Raw genomic sequence first — 19,993 nt, 5'->3', positions numbered from 1 at the left:
CTAAACATTGTCTGTGGTATTCTGAGTAGGATTCAATGATTGAATGACTGTGACGAGCTTCAAACTCCTGAAGGGCGGGGCGTTAGTGACAGACGCAAAAGAATCACTGGATTCTATTCCGGCCTGATTGAGAACCGACAGATGGATAGCCGTGCCGTGACAGGGTGCGTTGAACATTTCCACTGAGAGGATGGGAGGTAGCCACTGACAACGGTGAAACCCTTGCATACAGCTTGCCATGGAAGGAGCCTTGCGTGCTTGAAGAAGAAGACAGTAGGAAAGCAGAGATTCAGAGGATGGAGCATCTCCAAAACCTCAACTTATTCTCCACTACTGCAAAACAAGTACTTATTTCATGTTCTTTTACTTTTCACAATCAATCCTGATAATTATTGATATCCTGACTAAGATTTACAAGATAACCATAGCTTGCTTCAAGCCGACAATCTCCGTGGGATCGACCCTTACTCACGTAAGGTATTACTTGGACGACCCAGTGCACTTGCTGGTTAGTTGTGCGGAATTGCAAAAGTGTGATTGCAATTTCGTGCACCAATGGATATGCATGAAATCAATTGTAGTGAAATAGTATAAAATAAACACATTATTTTTTATTTGTTTCATCCATTTATCAAAATGATTACATAACTAATAATAAAAATATTGTAACCACACAAGTAGCTAAGTTCAGTAGCAATATAAACCAAATCACACAAAAGAAGGTTTATTTCCTTCAATATAGACTAAACCAAACAAACCAACCCAAACAACAAAATGTTTATTTCCTCTAACATAACAAAATATGGTGTTGGAATCCTTAAAAGCATCATTTCTTCATAGACTGCTTCAATCCCGGTGTTGGAATAAATTTAAAAATCTAGGGTTACGTTTGTTTACAGAAATAGGACACTGAGACAGGGACACAAAGACACAAAATCGTGTTTGACAGAGGAGACATGGACAAAGACAATGTGTCCAGAGACACAATTAGTGTATTTTGTGTCCATCCTGACAGAAAGAACACAGAGATAGTAACAAAGGACACAACTTATTTTTTATTTTTTCTTTCATTATTCTTGTTATTTTTTCATAATTATATTTTTTATTATTATATTTTTTATCTCAAATTTTTTGAATGAAAAAAATGAAAATAAATTGGATTTTCATAATTTGTTCTAGTTGATCACCAAACAGAATACAAGAACACAAAATTTTGTGTCTGTCTATCAGTGTCTTATTCTGTCCTGTTCTCAGTATCTTGTCCCATCCTGTTTTCAGAAACAAACGCAGCCTAGATGTTGTGCCACTAGTTGCAGTTGCCATGGTCTCAGCACTAACACTCTCCTGAGCCTTGAGCCTGATTATTATTTGCTTTGGACGTCTAAAAGATTGTTGAGCCTGAAATTAACAAAATTATTATGAGAATATTTTATATAGATTTTAACATATACATTAAGTCATTCAAAATTAGCATATATTGGAATTGCTTGAGACATTTTTGGTGAGATGTGAAGAAGAATCTTCAATTTGAGTGTCATGAGAGGGAAGATTAAAATTTTGCAAACTACCAGGTCCATATACACCAGCCTTTGTTTTCAATGAAACCAAAAAAGAACAATAAATATATTTGAGGATAATGTCACCAATTATAGGTCAGATAGGTCCCCAACATTAGTTTCTCAGGCAAACAGGTCCCTATAGAAGCACAATCATCAAGCAGATAGGTCCCCATTTAAAATGGTGCCATTTCACAACTCTACTTTCCATGGTGGGGACGAATCTATCTTCCACGAAACAACATCATTCGCCTCATGATTCAATACGACATCGTTTTGTTCAACTTGGATGGGACCAAATTGTCGCGAAGGTGACATGTCGCAGTTAACCTAATACATCAGTTCGTTAACCTTTACGTAGGACATCACCGTTAGTTCTGACCGGGTCAAATTGTCATGGAAACGTTTCTGGTGTATAACTAAAAATGTCAGGATCAAAATCTTAGTTAAATTTTATTGGAAACAAATCTGTCCGATCGTAAATTTTTTGAAGACCTATTTTAGAGTATTGCTCATAAAATAATTATATATGTATTGTTTTGTATATATCTATGTTTTATTAGAAACAATTAATACAAAATTATTTTTTATATTATAAAATATATGAAAGAAATATAATAATAAGGTGAATGTTATCGTGGCTAAGTTATGGTGCCTAACTTACTAAAAAAGGTAAAGAATAATATTTAATAAACTTTAAATATTTTACTTTTATTTTATACATTTTATTTTTTATTTATAAAAACAAGTTAATCAATTTAAGGACAACAATAAAAAACACCATAGAATCCACCTAATAATAATCACATCCTTTTCTCAATATATATCATTCAAATTAATCAAGTACAAGCACCTTGGGTAATACAGATACGTCTAAAACAATTTAACAAGAACATTGGAATTTGCAAAGAATCATGTAATAGTCACATATATAAGACGCAGAACATGAGGGTGTAAGCAAGTAAGCTGCTTGTCTTATAAATGGGGAAGGATGATATAGGAGTTTCAAACACTAACAGATTCCTTTGAATCTAAGCCGCTTGATGCAACGACATGGGAACGGGAAGGTCTCTCGCTGATGTCACCACTATTATCCTCAGCGACATGGCCAGCAGCAACAGCACCTCCGACATCACTCACATTCCCAAACAGAAGAACAACAATACCAGCAATACCAGAGCAAAACGCGGCCCCAAGAGAGGCCCTAATGCGTCCTGCAGCCACCGACCCCACCGTGAACCCCACACAGAGCCCCACGGATCTCACCCATCCGTACCACGCCGAGAACGCACCTTCTTTCCCGCAAGGTGCACAGTTTAGCACCAACACCCTCCCAAAAGCGTGAAGCAGCCCTGTTGCGGTGCCCTGAACCGCCCCAAATAGCAGCAAGTGGCTCCATCTCCAGCGGCTCTCCCAAAAGTAGAACCCTGACCCGGAAGAGAACATGGACAGCAGAAAACCCAGTATTTGCATCTTAACGGAATTCACCCTCATAAAGTGCTGCATGATCTGAAGCAACGGCAGAGAAAACAAAGGGAAGAGGAAATACACCAACCACAAATAAAGCAGGTGCACTGGCCTCATGCAGAGTTGACCCACCACAAATAGCACCCCTCCGGTGAATATGCTCATCGTGGCAAAAGAAGACAGAAAAACCCCAAAGAGGCCTCCAATTGCATGCGGGTATTTGAACAAAGAAAGGGAGTGATAGAGCCTTGAGGAGAGAGGTGAGACGGAGCAAGTGGTGGCACTTCTGCTGGGAGAAATGAGGACAACATGCACCACCCCGGCGAGCCATATGAGGCCACTGAAGATTGAGACAACCCAAAGGCTCAAGAGGTTACGGTCGCTGGGTTCTCTAAGCATGTGGTAGGTTAAGGATGAGACGATAGCTGCACCCAATGAACCGAAAGCCGTGGCATAGAGGGAGAACCAGCTGGAGATACTTAATCTTGGGAAGAACCTGGTTCTTCTCCTAAGGGCGGGTGTTGGTTTTCCATAGGGACGAAGCATGAGAGCGAGATAATGGGTGTGTGCTGTGCTGGCGACGGTGGCGGCAAGAGCGATCCCAGCGATGTAGGGAATGAAGATCTTGGTGGTCTTGAAGAATCCGGCAGGCAGGCAAAAGAAGACACCAACCCCTGTGGCTGCAGCTGTGATGATTGCGTAGAACTGATTGGCATCCAGGTGGAAGGAGATGAATCCGAGAATTGGAGCAGCTAGGAGTAGGCCTCCACCCCAAGCAATTGATGTCCATTCCAACGAAGATAAGTGTGAGCCTGTGATGTTTATTGTCCGCTTTGTGAGCTTGCTATACCTGCAATCAATTTCATCATTTTTGTCAACACACTTAAAGTAACTTCCATGCCTGTTTATTTTCACCTCGTATATTATCATATCGACTTTTGGGTCAGACTTCAGAGTGTAGACAAGATCTTCTATTTAAATTCTCAATCACTAGAGCATAATGTTCGGCCAAGAATTTTATATACAACAATTTTTGTATAGAAAAAATATAGGTAGATAATAAAAATATTAAACAATTTTGTATATATATACAAAATTTTGAAAGTTAATATTGCCCCAAGTACATTTAACAAAGAAAAAAAATATTAAAAGTTTAAATTTAACAAAAGTTCATTGTTAGTAGATTTTATATTGGACTTGTTTTATAATTTTTTATAGAGAAAGTATAGGAGCCAATAGCTTAAACGTATAATGTATATAATGGAGGTTTAGAAAGTATTAGAGATATGACTATTAGTGTTACAATGTCCTGTCAGGTTATGCTTTTGGGATGAGTGGGTTCATGACATGGTATTAGAGTTCTAGATCTAAAAGGTTAAGGAGTTCGATCCTTGGTGAACTCCAAAATCAACTTTAAATACATGGTATCTGGATAGTTATTCTGAATAGTAGATGTTTATTTTATTCATAGACCAAATATTTAGTCTATTGTACACATTGTACGCTTAGGCCATTGACTCCCTAGCACTATCCTTTTTTTATAATATTAATTAAAATTAGTACTATAATATTGAATTTTTTGTACTATTTTATTTTTAATATTAAAAGTTATTTAAAAAAAGATAAAAAAAATTATATTTTATACTAAATAAAATGACTTGGTTTTTTCTTTCCTTTGGAAATTACAACTCAGCCTTTTGTTTACTCTTGTTCCCCAAATTCGATATGGTAACACACACCATACTTGATTTAAATTCCTGTGATATAAAAAATAATCTTTGATTTTTTTTATTTTATCAATTATTTTTAATATTAAAAATAAAAAATACATTAAAAAATATATATAAAAATATGAAAATATTTGGTAATTAAAGAAAATTAGGTAAAAATAGTCATAATTTATCTTATTTAGCATTAATTAATTGTTGCTTATTTAGTATTGATTAATTGTTGTAACAATTAATTAATGTTAAATAAGGTAAATTTTGGCTGTTTATAAAAATAATACATATAACATTGTTGAGTTATAGTGTAGAGAGATTTGAATCCTCTAAAGTTTGAATTTTACTTTAGAATAATGTGTGATCTTCTACCATTGAATAATTTTTCTTTCATATTTATTCTTAGTCCTACCCATGAAATTAATGATAAGAGATACACTTTATTCTCTCTGAAGTAAAATTCAAACTTTAAGTTAAATTCAAACTTTAAAGGATCTAAATCTAATGTAGAGAGTAGAGAGACTTATTAGCTTACAGAAGAATTTGCTTTTGAGGACACGGCATGCCATGGTGGTTATTGATCCATTGGTGGCGAAGGGTTTGGTCATCAGTGGAGAGCTGCTGTAGCTGACTGATTATGAGGGGAAACACCACAGGAATGACAACACTCTGAACCATGTAGGAGCACAACTCGTACACGTACCATCCCCATACCTCCAATCTTGATGGTTTCTCTCCTACTACTATTTCTTCATTATACTCATCATCATCATCGTAACTGCTTTTGGTTCCACCATAGTGATGAGGATGAGAATTCGCTTCCACCCTTGTCGTCACTACTTCATTCTCCATCATCAGGTTCAGGTTCAGGTTCAGGTTCTTGACAAAAGCAAAACAAGATCAGAAAGGGAAAGGCAAAGCAATGATGACATACAGTCCATAGCTACGTGGGGTGCTTATTATGAAGAAAGGTCAGAATAATAACACAGCTGTGTCAACGAAACTTTCGAGGCTGCCAAGAGCCAGTAGGAGCCTTGTTTCATTTGTTAACTAAACAGCACTTCATTGGAAGAATCATTCTCATCGCATCTGCCCTACGTTTCTCCTTGTTTTTTTCTCTTTATCTAACTTTCCTCGATCGATTTATATAATAATACATATTAAAAGTTAGTATGTCCGCCAATAGTGTTGTAGCTGATACCAGCACTCATCAATTTTGCTTGCGAAAAATATAGATAAACAATAAAAATATCAAATAATATAAATAATGGATATAACAAATATTTAATTCAATAAATATGTAAATAGTTATTCTAATATTAAAATTTATGTAAAAAATTTGGAGTGAAGTATGTTTTACTTGAATTGGACTAATTTTAAGACTTATTGTTCATGTTATTCAAAAAAGTGATTGGTTACCGACTTTTTTTATTGTTCCATGCTCTTTCCGGTCTTCACTATTTGTCTATTTTCCCTTTATTTTAATATGATGCATTATACATTTGTTTTGTTATATATATATATATTGATAAAAATTTAGATCCAGTTAATTTTACGTAAAGTTGATAGTTGAGACATATTAAATGAAAATTAGTCAAATTAATTAAATCATTTAACAATTTTCAACTATCAATTTTACGTAAAATGAACTGTACCTGAATTTTCACAGTATATAATTATCCATATTTAATTTGTTTTCCTAGCTAGGAATGATTTCTCACTTGAGTTACCGTAAGATCCTCCCTCAATAACCAAACTGATGTATGTATTTAGTTACAAATAGTCTTTAATTATTTATTTATAAGCTTCAAAGCAATTTTGTTTTATTTTGTTTATTTTTCCTTTAAACGCAACTACTAGAAGAAACATATAAATGAGAGTACATTTAGCGTCCAATACAATTCTTGTCTGGTAGACTGGTACCAGTATGGGGATTCCTGATTTTGAAGTGTAAACATTTCCGTGGTTCCAATAATTTTCTTTAAGTTCTGTCAAAAACATGTAGTTCCTGGTAATCAATGTCTTCTACCACACCCTTAGAATTGGAACAATTTGGTTGCTGATACATTTTTTTTTTTCAAACAGCATTTATTTTTACTTGTTTGTATTCGTTTTAAGTCAATATTATTTTTCTTTTATTTTTAAGCAGAAAAAACTATTATAAACTAGAAGTTTTCTTTTTAAAAAAATGCATCATCCATTATCCGAGCTTTATTGCTATGGTGTAAGTCTAGTTAGTTACAACAATTGATGATGGATGGTCTTGGACAAAACAAAAATGCAACAATCTATAATACAAATTTGAGTGAGAAAATAATTATCATACTATATATTTTGTCTTCTTTTAAATTTTTGTCAAAATCCAGATAACACATTAAAATTCTAAGAAAATTGTTAAACGATGTACGTGCTTAGAATATTGTATGGGACTATGAATCAATAAAATTATTGTTTTGTCGGACATGGATATAGAAAGATAAACATTGTGTTTAAACTCCAAGCAATCGTTATATAGCATAAAAGAACCGAATCGATTTCCTACTTAATAACGGTTACAAAGGACAATTTTTTATCTTATATATAGGTATATGCTAAGTATAATTATTATTATTTTTCTCTATTTATTATGTAGTACAAATTTATAAACGTATGCCATTAACAAATGATAAAAAAAATCTGAGAAATATAATGCTATGCAGATATTATATAAACAAATATTTTAGTGTGTTAAAAAGTAAAAAGAAAAACACAATCAAGTTAAAGAATTTAATTTTAATGTACTAAAAATATAAAAAAATTATACAATCAATTAATAATTTTTAAATAATAAATATAGAATTAATTATTTTTGTTGATATGATAATATAATTAGTTATCTATATAAATAAAGTATATTATAATAGATAATATATTTAAAAATATCTTTTGGTACATGTAGAAATAATATTAAAATATTTTAATATGAGAAATGAGATAACAGACGAAATAAAAATATAAGAAATTTTAAAATTATTTAGTATTTAAAAAATAATTTGGTTAATAGGTGCAGTAGTTGTTAAAAATGTAAAAATAAAGCTTTTCTTATTAAAAAATGTTTAAATTTATTTCATATATTTTGAATTCACCTTTAATTTGTTAAATGAATAAAAAATATAAAAAAATATTTTTTTTAGAACAAAAAATCTTTTGTTAGTTGCCAATAATTATAGTTCAAATCTGATATTCATCTAAGAAGTCACAAATTTAAGTTTCTATATTTTTTGGTTAAAAAAAAAACCTTTTATTAGTTAAATCTAAACAAATAAAAAAGCGAGAAAACTGTGGCAGAAAAAATTGAGTGTGACTCAGTGAACTGAACTGAGGTCTGACTGTCTGAGTGTCAAGTGTAGAAAAAGGACAAAGTTCTGTGCGGTAACTCAACGCCACTCTCGCTTTTTACATTTTCATCTCACTAACTGCTATTGACCAGGAAAATAATATGTAAATGAGTAAACTAAATAATTAAATATAGCATTTTGCCAACAAAGAAATTATGAAAATTAGCAATAAAAGATTTCAATAAAAATAATGTTAAAAAACTTTAAAATTGTTTTTATCAGGAGCGTAATCCATTAAAAAGAAATAGTGTAGCGGCTGCATTTATGTTGAGAACTTGAGATTTGTGAGCTGCTCAGCAAAATGGGATGGCAGATGGCAGGCAACAGAATGAGATGAGATCCGCAATGGAGACGGCGGCGTTGTTGAAGTCAAAATCCGAAAGCTTAAGCTTAGCCTTCACAGAGTCCGCGAACAGAGAGCTAGCTCCTTTGGACATGTCGTCCCCGCCTCCTTCAGACATCTCCCCCCGCACACACCTGAGGAGATCTCCCAGGTTCCCCGCTCTCAATGCCACCGTGCCACGTGTTCGAATGCGGAGGCTCACCCATGCGGCTGAACTCCGGCGCTCTTCCAGGCTCAACGCGGTCGCCGTTGGGGGCTGCAAAAAGAGAAAGCCGGGGTCTCATTCTCAATCTCAATCTCATGCTCGCCTTCTTAAGGTCTGTCTCCCTCAAATCTAATCTCTCTCTCTCTCTCTCCTCTTCCCCATTCCATGCAAATTGCCTTTTACCCTTCTTTTTTTTTTTTGGTAGTAATGTTCTTCTTAGTAAGAAATTATAGCAGGATTACTTGTTTATGCTCATGTTTGGATCGGACTTCAGAGATAATAATGCTTAATTAATGTTATTAACAAAGTGGGGTCTGCTATTCGACGAAGATCCAGCAGCTGTACTTAACTCTTCCACTTTCAATTTGACTGAACAGGATTTTCTCATTTTGGGTCTGGATTTTATTAACTATAAGATTTCAACCTGTGCTTAGTATCTGTCTTGGGTGCAATTGATTCATGTACTCCGATCACTTTCATGTCCTAAAACACATCTAATACATATTTCTTGAATAATTATAGAGTTTATTTTTTATGTACTCAATAAAATATTTTACACATTTAGCTAATTTAGTTTTATTTGCTTTTTCTCTTAGTTGATTCTTTATGTGATTGATATGAATTATGAAAAGTAATTATTTTTCTTGATGTGATCATATATAATTGTTTGTTTGTATAGATATTTTTTGTACTGACAATATATAAAAATTAAAAACATAATTATAATCACTTAATATGTTTAATTCTTTTTCCATATATCTTCTAAATAATATGATATGAATGAATGGCTGCACCTATAATTGCTTTTGAATCGCAAGTGCTCTGGGAGCATGTAAAAGGGTCTCCTCCCTGTTAAGTGTTTAAGGGTGTAAAAAAAAGTTCGATCTGCCCAACCTCCATATCCAATATGTATCTGCTCCAGATTTGTTGATTTGTTGGGCTATCGGATATTATCTTACCCGCAGATACATAGGTATCACATCTACAAATCCAATCTGATAAAAAAAATAAAAAATAATATTATTTGTTAGGTTGTCTTAATCATTTATTCATTTTTTTGGTATTGATTGTCTTATTTATATTATTTAAGAAAATTATATTGAATAATAGTTTTGAAGTAAACAGGCTCAAAAAGGAGAAATAAAAAAGAAGTATTTCATGAAGAAAGAATATAAGCCTAGGATTTTTTTTGAAATACCTGTTATATCCGCATGTTTGATTAGAAAATTCTCGGGATAGGATGGAGGTTAAAAACGTGTTATCCGATTTCTTTTCTTGTGAATCGGATTGAGATTTTGACCAAATCCGATTATATCTATGTACACCCTTTCAGTGTTTATGTTTAATTTTTATTTGGCCTAAATAAGTGCTATGTTAGACAATATTAATCATCAACAATCCTATTAAATAAATGTGTAAAAATAAGTGGAAAGATAGAGTAATATAAGAAAAAAAAGGAAATAATAAAAATAATTTTGTAATATGTTCTAAAATCATGGTATGTACAATCTTTTCTTATATATAAAACTTTCACATGTTAGCTAAAAGTATGAAGAAAAAATGAAAGCAAACACAAAAGCTCTACTCAAATACTACTTTGATTTAATATTTCACTTGTTCGGGACTTGATCTTAGTTTCGTTTAACATTTACTACTTTAATCATTAATCTGTATTTTGGACTAATATCTGTAGCTGATTGTAATGTGCGTCTATTTACAAATTTTTTTGGTAAAGAAAAAGCCTATGCCTTTTTGACTAAGCTGCATATTTCAGAATTTAAAGCATTGCATTTGACTTAAAACTGAGAGTTGTTGAAGCTTTTAACTTCGTACAACCAACCTAACTGCATATTTAGGCTGCAGAGTTTCACATCAAGGACAGACACAAGGAAGTTTCATCCCCATTATTTGGGTTGGTATATTGTGGGTTTTGCAGCCATTTATGCTCCGATTTTTGAATTTCTAATTTATGTTTTGGTAATTTCAAACTTGATGTTTTCCTTGTGATATAACCAAATAATACAATTTACAGCAATGTTGACCGTAGCTTATTTTGGTTTTGTGATCGTGTCTCATGGTTTAAAATATTGTTGCTTGATTCTTGAGTTATGCAGCAGCAAAGATCTAGGGGTCCACAATTACTATCGATGTGAGTGAAAACCAGAAAGCATGTTTAGTACTTCACTCTCCCATCATTGTATTTTCTTGGTTTCAATTCCAGGCCACGTTATGCTTCTTGTTTTTTGTAGTGCTGACAGGAAGGACCAGAAATCAGTTTTGGATGGAAAATGCATTCAGGAAAAGAGCTGTAGGAGATCTCCAAGGTTGACACCAACTTCTCATTCTGAATCATCAAAGGCAAAGGACAAACTTGGAGCTGCATCAAGCAATAAGGAATTCGTCAAGCTTTTCAAACAGTGTCATGCGAAGCCATTGAGGCAGTCTCCAAGATTAAATCCATCTGGTGAGGCATGTTTGCAACTGCAAGACGTGAAAATGTCTGGTGGAAACGTTAGGAAATCTCCAATACTTCCATCTTCAAGTGGCAGTGAAAACATGGACGTCATTTCATTTCCAAAAAAAGAAATTTCTGAAGTAGTTCACCAAAAGGACAAGGACACCGAACTTCCGATTGAATTTAATTCTGATTCACTAGTTAAACAGAATTCTGAAGTTAAAACCATCACAAGAATCTCTCTTGAAATTGATGATACAGATTGCTTGAGAAGTTCCTCAGAGGTGGTGGAAAATGGCAGAATGGGTCCTGATTCCCTTGCCTTGCTAGAGTTTGATGACAGCCCACCAAGAAAGAAAAATAAAAAAGTGGCTTCTACAACGATTGAAATAATGGACCATAAAAGCATTCCTTCATTTGTTGGCAATCCAATACCAGATGATGAAGCTCAGAAAAGATGGGGATGGCGTTACGAATTGAAGGTTAATGACCCAATGTTTTTGAGATTCTTTTCATGCTATCAGAATTTCAGTATGCTGTGGTATAAAAGAAAGAAATTGTTAGCCATTTTTGTTTCACATAACATGTTCATGAGTCCATCTTTTTTGTTCTTCACCTTTTTTTTTTAATTTTTATGAAATGGAAAACTTTGTTACTTTTAGTCTGAGAAAATGTTATTCTTTAGCTTTCCTTTTTATCTAATTTTTTCTGCTCAAGCATGCAGAACCAAAATAAAGGCCAAAAGTTCAAAATGAAGTAAGTTTGAACTACTAATTCACAAGCTTATATGTTGCTCCTTTTAAACTCGTAACTTAGATTAGATTATATAATTATTTCTTTCAATGTTGCTGATTTGTAGCGAGGATGAAGAAGACGAGATCATTGTAAATGTGAAATGCCACTATGCTCAAGCAGAAATTGGTAATTGCATTTTCAGTCTTGGTGATTGTGCAATTATAAAAGTAAGTGCATAGAGTTGAAGACATGCATATTCCTGCCATCTTTATCCTATTAAAATTTGTTGTGACTTTTAATTGAACTGTGTAACATCCTTTTTTTTCTAATTGGCATATTTGCATACCTGATATTTTGTCAGATGTGACTGAACCACATTAAAATCTGTATCTTATTACTTCTTTCTTTATTTTATAAAGTACAGTGCTTATTCTTTTTGAACTGGATATTTCCTGATTTCCCCTAAATTTAATTTCTAACTACATCATAATAGATTATGGTCAAGTAAGTAGCCTTTTATACTGTTATCTCCCCCTTTGATAACTTGGATTTAGCTGGGACATAACAAGTGTACCTTTTGACATCTGAATTACTGATATATTGCACTGAGGAAATAGTTTGCTTAATTATAACACCATATGAAACGGTTGCTTCTGCATATGGCTATTAATAGTAGTTTTTCTATAGCAGTACATTGTACAGCTGGTGAACCTTAAAATTTCAAGTGGACAAGACAAGAATTTATACTTATGTTCAAATGATTCTTGTGCAGGGTGACAGAGAAGAAAATCATGTTGGCAAGATTATTGAATTTTTCCAAACAACTGATGATCAAGATTATTTTAGAGTCCAATGGTTTTACAGAGTTCAAGATACAGTGAGTATAGAGTATGTCATGAAGTTTATTTGGTAATGTCAAAGGATGCGCTATGAATGTTGCTTCCATTTTCCTTTCAGGTAATCCAAGATGAAGGCAGCTTCCATGACAAGAGGCGTTTATTCTATTCATCAATAATGAATGACAACTTAATAGACTGCATTATAGCAAAAGCTAATGTAACAATTGTAACACCTAGGGTATGGCACATTTAAGGGACTTTCTCTATTGCATTTCTCTTATTGATTGTGACGTATATGCTATTGCCTTAGTCATACTAATAACCAAATATTTTCTGCATGTGAGTTCTTACAGATTGATCGGAGGTCGATTTCTGTTTCACCATCTGACTTCTATTACGATATGGAATATTGTGTGGAATATTCTACATTCCGCAACATACCAGCAGGTGTGTCTTAGTTGACCCTAGGAAGCATTTTGGTTTTATTTTTTGTTCCATATATTACTGAAAAGAGGGAAAAGCATATAGGATGGAGAGTCTTACTGCTATTTAATTGTCACATGCATACAAGGATCCATGTTTGTTAATGATCTCCAGTTTTGGCTAAAAGTTTTTTTATTTCATTCCCACTCAGCTTTTCAAAATGTTATTTTTTGTGTAGATTTGTAATCCTATTAAGAATAATTATTTATCATCACCTATTGGCCTTGAGATTCTCTCAACAGAGGCCTTGGCAGTTACCAAAAGTCCACCCGAATCTGAGTTGCGGAAGACAGAATTATTACTACTAGATCTTTATTCTGGCTGTGGTGGCATGTCAACTGGATTGTGCTTGGGTGCCAAAGTTTCATCAGTTAACCTTGTGACGGTACTGTGAAGAAATCTTATCTTTAATGAAATTCTGAGTATCCATGAACTCATCCATGCCACACTGGTTTTACTCTTGTTTTCTGTTTTGGTCAGAGATGGGCTGTTGATAGCAACAAGTATGCAACTGAAAGCTTGAAACTAAACCATCCAGATACATATGTGAGTGATGACTATCCCGTGCTACAACAAAAAGATATTTGATGTGAACTTTTCACATTCAACATTGCTTTCTTCATTGTATAGGTGAGAAATGAATTGGCTGAGGATTTTCTGGAACTTTTGAAGGAATGGGAAAAGCTATGCAAACGGTTTAAAGGAAATGATACAGAAAGGATATTACCATTACGGTCAAAAGGCTCAGAAGGAGTAAAGAAACAAGTAGATTCTTTAGCTCATGATCTTCCTGCTGATGAATATGAAGTTTCTAGGATAGTTGATATATGCTATGGTGATCCCAATGAAACAGGGAAATGTAATCTATATTTGAAGGTAATGAATCCGATATCAAAATTATTTTGTGCTTTTGTCTTTTTTTTTTCTTTTATTAATAATAAATTAATAATAACATGCTTCGGATATCACCACCCACTACGGTGATAATTATAAAGAGCCTAATAATGCTTCATGCCTTTACATTAGCAATGAAAAATCGTTACTATCTAATCTTTTATCCATGTTGCTTGTTAAGCCTCTAGTAATGTAAGGGATCATAATTTGGTAGTGATTGCTCTCTCATTGTTGTTCAATAGGTGCGTTGGAGGGGTCACAGTGAAAGTGAGGATACATGGGAACCACTTGAAAACTTAAGGTATATCTCGTGATTTTCTCTGTGATAGGTGATGTTACTATAGTTGGTGCCTTAGTACTCACTTATTTATATCTTAGTAATTGTAAGGAAAGCATACAGGAATTTGTGAGAAAAGGGATGATCTCCAAAATCTTGCCTCTTCCTGTAAGTTGTGTAGTTGATAATGTAGATTTGATAAAACTCTTAAGGTACTTTTTCGCACTTTTAAATAGAAATTTGTGGCTTGAAATTATTGCAGGGTGAAGTTGATGTTATTTGTGGGGGCCCTCCTTGCCAAGGAGTTAGTGGATATAATCGCTTTAGAAATGTTGCTTCACCATTGGATGATGAAAGAAATCGTCAGATTGTAGTTTTCATGGATATAGTAAAGTATTTGAAGCCTAAGTATGTTTTAATGGAAAATGTGGTTGACATATTGAAATTTGACAACGGCTCACTTGGAAGATACGCATTGAGTCGTTTGGTACATATGAATTACCAAGCAAGATTGGGAATGGTTGCTGCTGGATGTTATGGTCTTCCACAATTCCGGTTGCGTGTTTTCTTGTGGGGTGCTCATCCCAGTGAGGTCGTTTAAGAATCTGGAATTTTGTTTGGAAAGATGGGATTGTTGCTAAAACATTCATCTTCCGTCTCTTTATCTTCAAATTCTTGGAAAGATGAACTTTTGTTTTATTTTATTGATGATCTGTTATCCTTGAACAGGTTCTACCTCAATTTCCATTGCCGTCACATGATGTCATTGTTAGCTATTGGCCTCCAACAGAGTTTGAGGTACTAATCCTCACACTTCATCGTAAAATAGTTCTTTCAGACATCATGTCTATTCTTCACTGGCTTTTGACTTTTATTTACAGCGCAATACTGTTGCTTATGATGAAGGCCAACCTCGTGAACTTGAGAAAGCTATTGTTCTTCAAGATGCAATCTCTGATCTTCCTGCTGTACTGTTCTTCACTTGCTTTTGCTTTTCTATGTTAGCATGGTTTTAACGTAATTCAATGTTATATAGGTGACAAACCGCGAAACTTGTGAAGAAATGCCATACAGAAATCCTCCAGAAACAGAATTTCAGAGATATATAAGGTCAACTAAATATGGTAATAATGCTACCCCTTCTGTACACTTTGTGACTAATCATAAAGTGACTTGAAAATTTCACTTGCCTCTTCATTTCATTCTGTGTTGTTGATTTATGCTGAACTCCCTTCTGTGCACTCAGAGTCAATTTTTGAAATAGGTTTTCAAAAAAATTCCTGAATGAAATAATCTAGATATTTTGTAGGATATTTAAACTGCATGTAATATGTTGGATTGTAGAAAAATCTAGTTGAACTCTGGGGTTTCTAGATCTTATATGGATCCTGGGTTTAGGGTTTAGGGTTTCTAGATCTTATATGGATCCTGGGTTTTTCAGTCATGAAACCCAATTGTGTGTAGTCGGTTGGCCTGGCTATTTTATTTTATTAAATGGTAAGTGTCAAAGGCGAAAGCAAAGAGGTTTTTTTTAGTCTTAATTTTTAAGTTAAATGTATATGGTAAAAACGTTTTGAATGAAAGATTGGTTGAACTCAAGTAGTTACACTAGAATTTATTATAGAATAGACATATCGATTACAATTCTTACTGGTTGAATAAAAACGATAAAACCTAAACCTAGTCCTGGTTAAATAAAACAACTTAAATTTAAAATAATAACAAACTTGTATATTCTGCAACATATGGTAGTTGATAGTTTATTCTTATTCATTTGTGAAAGAGTAATGTTAAGTAACCAACTTTTTCTGAATTCAGTTCATCTTAAATGTTAGGGCTCCTGTGCTTTGTTTATAATCACTTCATTTTTTCGCTGTCTGCCGTTTTTCTTCGTTTTATCATTATATTTGTGTTTTTGGCCTGTAAAGCTCTGCAGCAAAAATAGCTCATCTATATTGTTTTCATTATGCATTTTGAGTAGAGATGACTGGGTCAACATTGAATGGAACAACAGAGGAAGGTTTACTATATGATCACCGACCCTATATTTTGGGGGAAGATGACTACCTACGTGTTTGTCAAATTCCAAAACGGAAGGTTGTAATCTTGATTAAGTCAAAGTATTATGCTTTTGATCGATTCCTTGTCAACCCTTAATTTGATGCTACTTTAGGGAGCAAATTTCCGTGATCTTCCGGGTTTAGTTGTAATTGACAATGTGGTTAGGCGGCATCCAACTGAGAGTCCACCACTACTACCATCTGGAAAGCCCTTGGTAAGGTCTTTTTGTTGCCTTCACGCAGAAAGTGGTCTACATTCTTTTTCAGCTATTTCTATTTGCATTGAAATTATAAACATTTCAAATTTGTTTTTCACTACGGGTTAAAATAAAATGATAACGAACTATTGATGCTTAAGTTAATCTGTTTTATACTGGTTAAGAATTAGCTTTCAAGTTCCAAATCATATTTTAGATTAGGATATTAGGTGGTTTCTAATTATCAAATGGTTCGTCTACAAGGAAATTACATGAGTGTATATGTTCCTGCCTATAGGATATAGGCTAATTTTTAGGCAAGCTTCATTCTGCTTGACCTGGATCCCCGGGGGAACATATATAGACGTAGCAGGCCTGATTGGCCATTATGTGGTCCACAACATGACTCTCAAGCTGGTTATACCGCCACATTAAAGTTAAGCATTTTACTCTGAGAAGGTCGGGTGAACAACAAGCAGGTCAGAGGGAACAAACCCAGATGCTTGATCTGGCCCACAAACTCCTCAGACTCAGGCATAATGACAAAACCTTATGTCACTCCAAGTCATACAACGGCCTGGTCTGTCCCAGAACCATATTTAGTTTCATAGATCAGTGCAATATATAACCATGAAGCTTAGTACAAGTGGTAGTTAATTAGTTGTTTAAGCGTTACATTCCGGGGTTGATTCTTAGGGACGGCATGGCATGTATAGTCACATTATTTATTTTAGCTATAATTTTAAATGTTATTAAGGTATAAACTAACTTTTTTGTTTAAATGTTTTAAATGTGTTGGTTCTTCGTAGCTTGTTATGTTTGAATTGTTATTCTCCTAGTTATGCTTTTTCTATGGAAGTTTAAAAGAAGTGGATGGAAATATTTGCAGCATATATCACAAATTCTCGCATATAATATCACATGTGAATAAAAAATTAGCTTAGTAATTAGATGCTTTTGATATCTCCAAGTAGAAGTTGCTGGGTTTAAAATAGGCCAATCTGTGTTCCATTTTTCATATTTCATGTTCTTGATTCATGCTTATAGTGAGACAGAGTTAAAAACTATTCTTCGCTGGGTATCTTTCTTGGTTTCAGGTTCCAGATTATGCCTTTACTTTCGAACAAGGGAGATCTAAGAGGTATATATTCAGTTCAGTTCTCTGTAGTATATATTTTTATTTTCTTACTTCACATTTTCATGAATGTTTACAGCCGGTTTGGATGGATAAGGAAAACAGCTTAAATTATCCAAAAAAATAACAAAATTGTTTTTCAAAAAGTAGATGCATTTGGGTGGCTTCAATCAAAATTGTACTTTGGACAAAAATGTTATTTGTTCACTAAAAGCTGTGTCCATTTAGATACTAATTGTACTGCCCTTGATTAAATTGTGGACTCTGCTACTCCTCACTCATCCCCTTTTTCCATGCTTGGTTTTGAAGGGTAACTAAGTGGGTACCACCTTTTGATGTGCAAAATATTTTTTTGTAACCAGAATATGATAACTTAAGTTGTCTTGACGGAAATAATTTTAAGCAACTTTTTGAAACAGATGGTTACAATTAGAAGTTGACTATTTTTAGAATTGACATCATTTAGACGTTGGTTATTTTTTGCGGTGTTATAATTTTACTAAATTATCCACAAGTATCAATAAGAACAATCATTCCCTATCCATTGTAGTAATTTTATCATAATGCAACATTTTCCACACAATCTAAACAGATTATTTTAAAATCACATTTCAATCAAACTATCCAAACATTGTTCTCACATGAATTAATTTTCACACAATCGAATATATAAAAGAGCAAATGTACAAATTAGTAACTATTGAAATAAGTTTAATTTTTAACTTTTTCCAAAAACATTTTAATTTGTATGTATATATGCAGGCCATTTGGACGGTTGTGGTGGGATGAGACAGTTCCTACGGCACTGACCTTCCCAAGTTGCCATAATACGGTCTTATCTTTGTCTTAGTTTTAATATTCTTATGTGTGTGTGTATGTGTATGTGTATAAATTGATTTCTTATTCATTTTAAACTCTTGCAGAAAATACTACATCCAGAGCAGGACCGAGTCCTAAGTATACGAGAATTTGCTAGGCTGCAGGGTTTTCCTGATTATTATAGATTTTGCGGGAATGTTAAACAGAGGTTTGAAACTATTATTTTGATCAATATTATTACGGATTCATTTTTTCATGATTGGTTACTGGGTTTATACTTTGTAGGGAGCATATACATTGTGATAGCAGACACACACTAAGCATTATTATCATGATATGATACGATATTACTATTATATGTAGGTACCGGCAAATTGGGAATGCGGTTGCTGTTCCTGTTGGAAGGGCTTTAGGATATGCTCTTGGAATGGCATATATGAAGAAGCTCAGTGGAAATGAGGCACTTATGACCCTTCCTCCCAAGTTTTCTCTCTCCAATTATCTTCAGTTATCATCAAAGGATCAACTCGGCAAAACTGACACTGACTAGCATTCATCCTTCTGTAGTTCTGTTACTATTTTTCTTCATTGATTGGTTTCCCGTAATTGAGCGGCATGCTGCCATTGCCATTGATATTTAAAACTCCTTGCTCAGCAATCTTTGTTTGTATGATATATCGGCAAATTCACTTGAGTTGGCTACATAGTAGATTCTCGTTAATTTTGCATAGCTGATGAGCTATTTGTTAAGTAACTTTATTCAGGATGTAACCTGAGGTCATTAATAGTAACTTTTTCTTTTGTAGTAGTAAAATAAATCTAATCTCATGTAAGTAGACACGCGATAATGGATTTGTGAGACAAATCACGAGTGTTATGTATTTTATCTACTCGATTTTCATTGGTAACCCGTAACCAGCACTGTTTATTTTATTCTTTTAATATATTTTCTTCCCAGAGCATGCTCTTCGGGTGCTTGGTATATGTGTGAAGTGGAGTATACATATTTTTCATGTTGTGTACCAGGGGTGGGCATGATCCGGCCCGGTTCGAAACCCGACCCGGCTCCGAACATGTTAGGGACTAATTTGGTGTGATTTTACCGGTTCTAGAGCCGGATAAGGGTCTCAAAAATTGACCCGGTTATTATTTCGGGTCGGGTTTGAGCCATGACTCGAGTCACCCGAAATCGGCCCGGTTGTCTGCTCATCATACACAACTAATATTTTGTATTATTAGTTATTATAAGACTATAAGTTAATGTTTTATGTTTAAAATGCATAAGATTTTAGACTAATTAATGCATAATATTGTGTTATTTGTATTGATTTAAATATTTGGTGTTATTAGACAATATTAGTATTGATTATGTTTATGCTTTAATTTTAGAGAAGAGTTAGTTCTTGTTATATTTTTCTAAGTGAATTTTA

The 19,993-nt window shown here is 33.8% G+C and overlaps 2 protein-coding genes across 6 annotated transcripts; one reads left to right on the top strand and one right to left on the bottom strand.

Moving 5' to 3' along the window:
* Positions 1 to 2,344: 2,344 nt before the first annotated feature.
* Positions 2,345 to 5,843, bottom strand: LOC112798092 (uncharacterized). Its single transcript, XM_025841267.3, has 2 exons — positions 5,280 to 5,843; positions 2,345 to 3,873 (listed from the first exon to the last, which is right to left on the bottom strand). The coding sequence occupies exons 1-2, from the start codon at positions 5,597 to 5,599 to the stop codon at positions 2,562 to 2,564; spliced, it is 1,632 nt and encodes a 543-aa protein (XP_025697052.1). The 5' UTR covers positions 5,600 to 5,843; the 3' UTR covers positions 2,345 to 2,561.
* Positions 5,844 to 8,342: 2,499 nt separating this feature from the next.
* LOC112798058 (DNA (cytosine-5)-methyltransferase CMT2) lies at positions 8,343 to 19,471 on the top strand. 5 transcript variants are annotated; one of them, XM_025841217.3, is made up of 23 exons: positions 8,346 to 8,781; positions 10,784 to 10,818; positions 10,919 to 11,606; positions 11,849 to 11,880; positions 11,984 to 12,086; positions 12,632 to 12,736; positions 12,817 to 12,936; positions 13,052 to 13,145; positions 13,424 to 13,566; positions 13,662 to 13,727; positions 13,812 to 14,057; positions 14,318 to 14,376; positions 14,454 to 14,520; positions 14,615 to 14,944; positions 15,082 to 15,150; positions 15,234 to 15,320; positions 15,389 to 15,476; positions 16,334 to 16,449; positions 16,526 to 16,627; positions 17,707 to 17,750; positions 18,507 to 18,576; positions 18,668 to 18,771; positions 18,927 to 19,471. In XM_025841217.3, the coding sequence occupies exons 1-23, from the start codon at positions 8,428 to 8,430 to the stop codon at positions 19,111 to 19,113; spliced, it is 3,309 nt and encodes a 1,102-aa protein (XP_025697002.1). In that variant the 5' UTR covers positions 8,346 to 8,427; the 3' UTR covers positions 19,114 to 19,471. The 5 variants fall into 5 exon arrangements, 4 of the variants coding, with proteins under 4 accessions (XP_072094045.1, XP_025697002.1, XP_025697038.1 ...); XM_025841225.3 differs by having other exon boundaries at positions 8,353 to 8,781; positions 10,787 to 10,818; XM_072237944.1 differs by lacking the exon at positions 10,784 to 10,818 and having other exon boundaries at positions 8,343 to 8,781.
* The last annotated feature ends 522 nt before the right edge of the window (positions 19,472 to 19,993 follow it).

This window comes from Arachis hypogaea, chromosome 1 (assembly GCF_003086295.3).
Source record: "Arachis hypogaea cultivar Tifrunner chromosome 1, arahy.Tifrunner.gnm2.J5K5, whole genome shotgun sequence".
Classification (NCBI taxonomy): domain Eukaryota; kingdom Viridiplantae; phylum Streptophyta; class Magnoliopsida; order Fabales; family Fabaceae; genus Arachis; species Arachis hypogaea.
This window is presented reverse-complemented; position numbering and strand designations above follow the sequence as displayed.

Excerpts from the sequence above, each read along its gene's own strand:
- LOC112798058 (XM_025841217.3), top strand. The coding sequence starts at position 8,428 with ATGGCAGATGGCAGGCAACAGAATGAGATGAGATCCGCAATGGAGACG. Across the intron at positions 13,567-13,661 it reads CATCAGTTAACCTTGTGACG|AGATGGGCTGTTGATAGCAA; the intron begins GTACTGTGAAGA and ends TGTTTTGGTCAG. Across the intron at positions 17,751-18,506 it reads GAACAAGGGAGATCTAAGAG|GCCATTTGGACGGTTGTGGT; the intron begins GTATATATTCAG and ends GTATATATGCAG.
- LOC112798092 (XM_025841267.3), bottom strand. The coding sequence starts at position 5,599 with ATGATGGAGAATGAAGTAGTGACGACAAGGGTGGAAGCGAATTCTCAT. Across the intron at positions 3,874-5,279 it reads CCTCAAAAGCAAATTCTTCT|GTATAGCAAGCTCACAAAGC; the intron begins GTAAGCTAATAA and ends AATTGATTGCAG.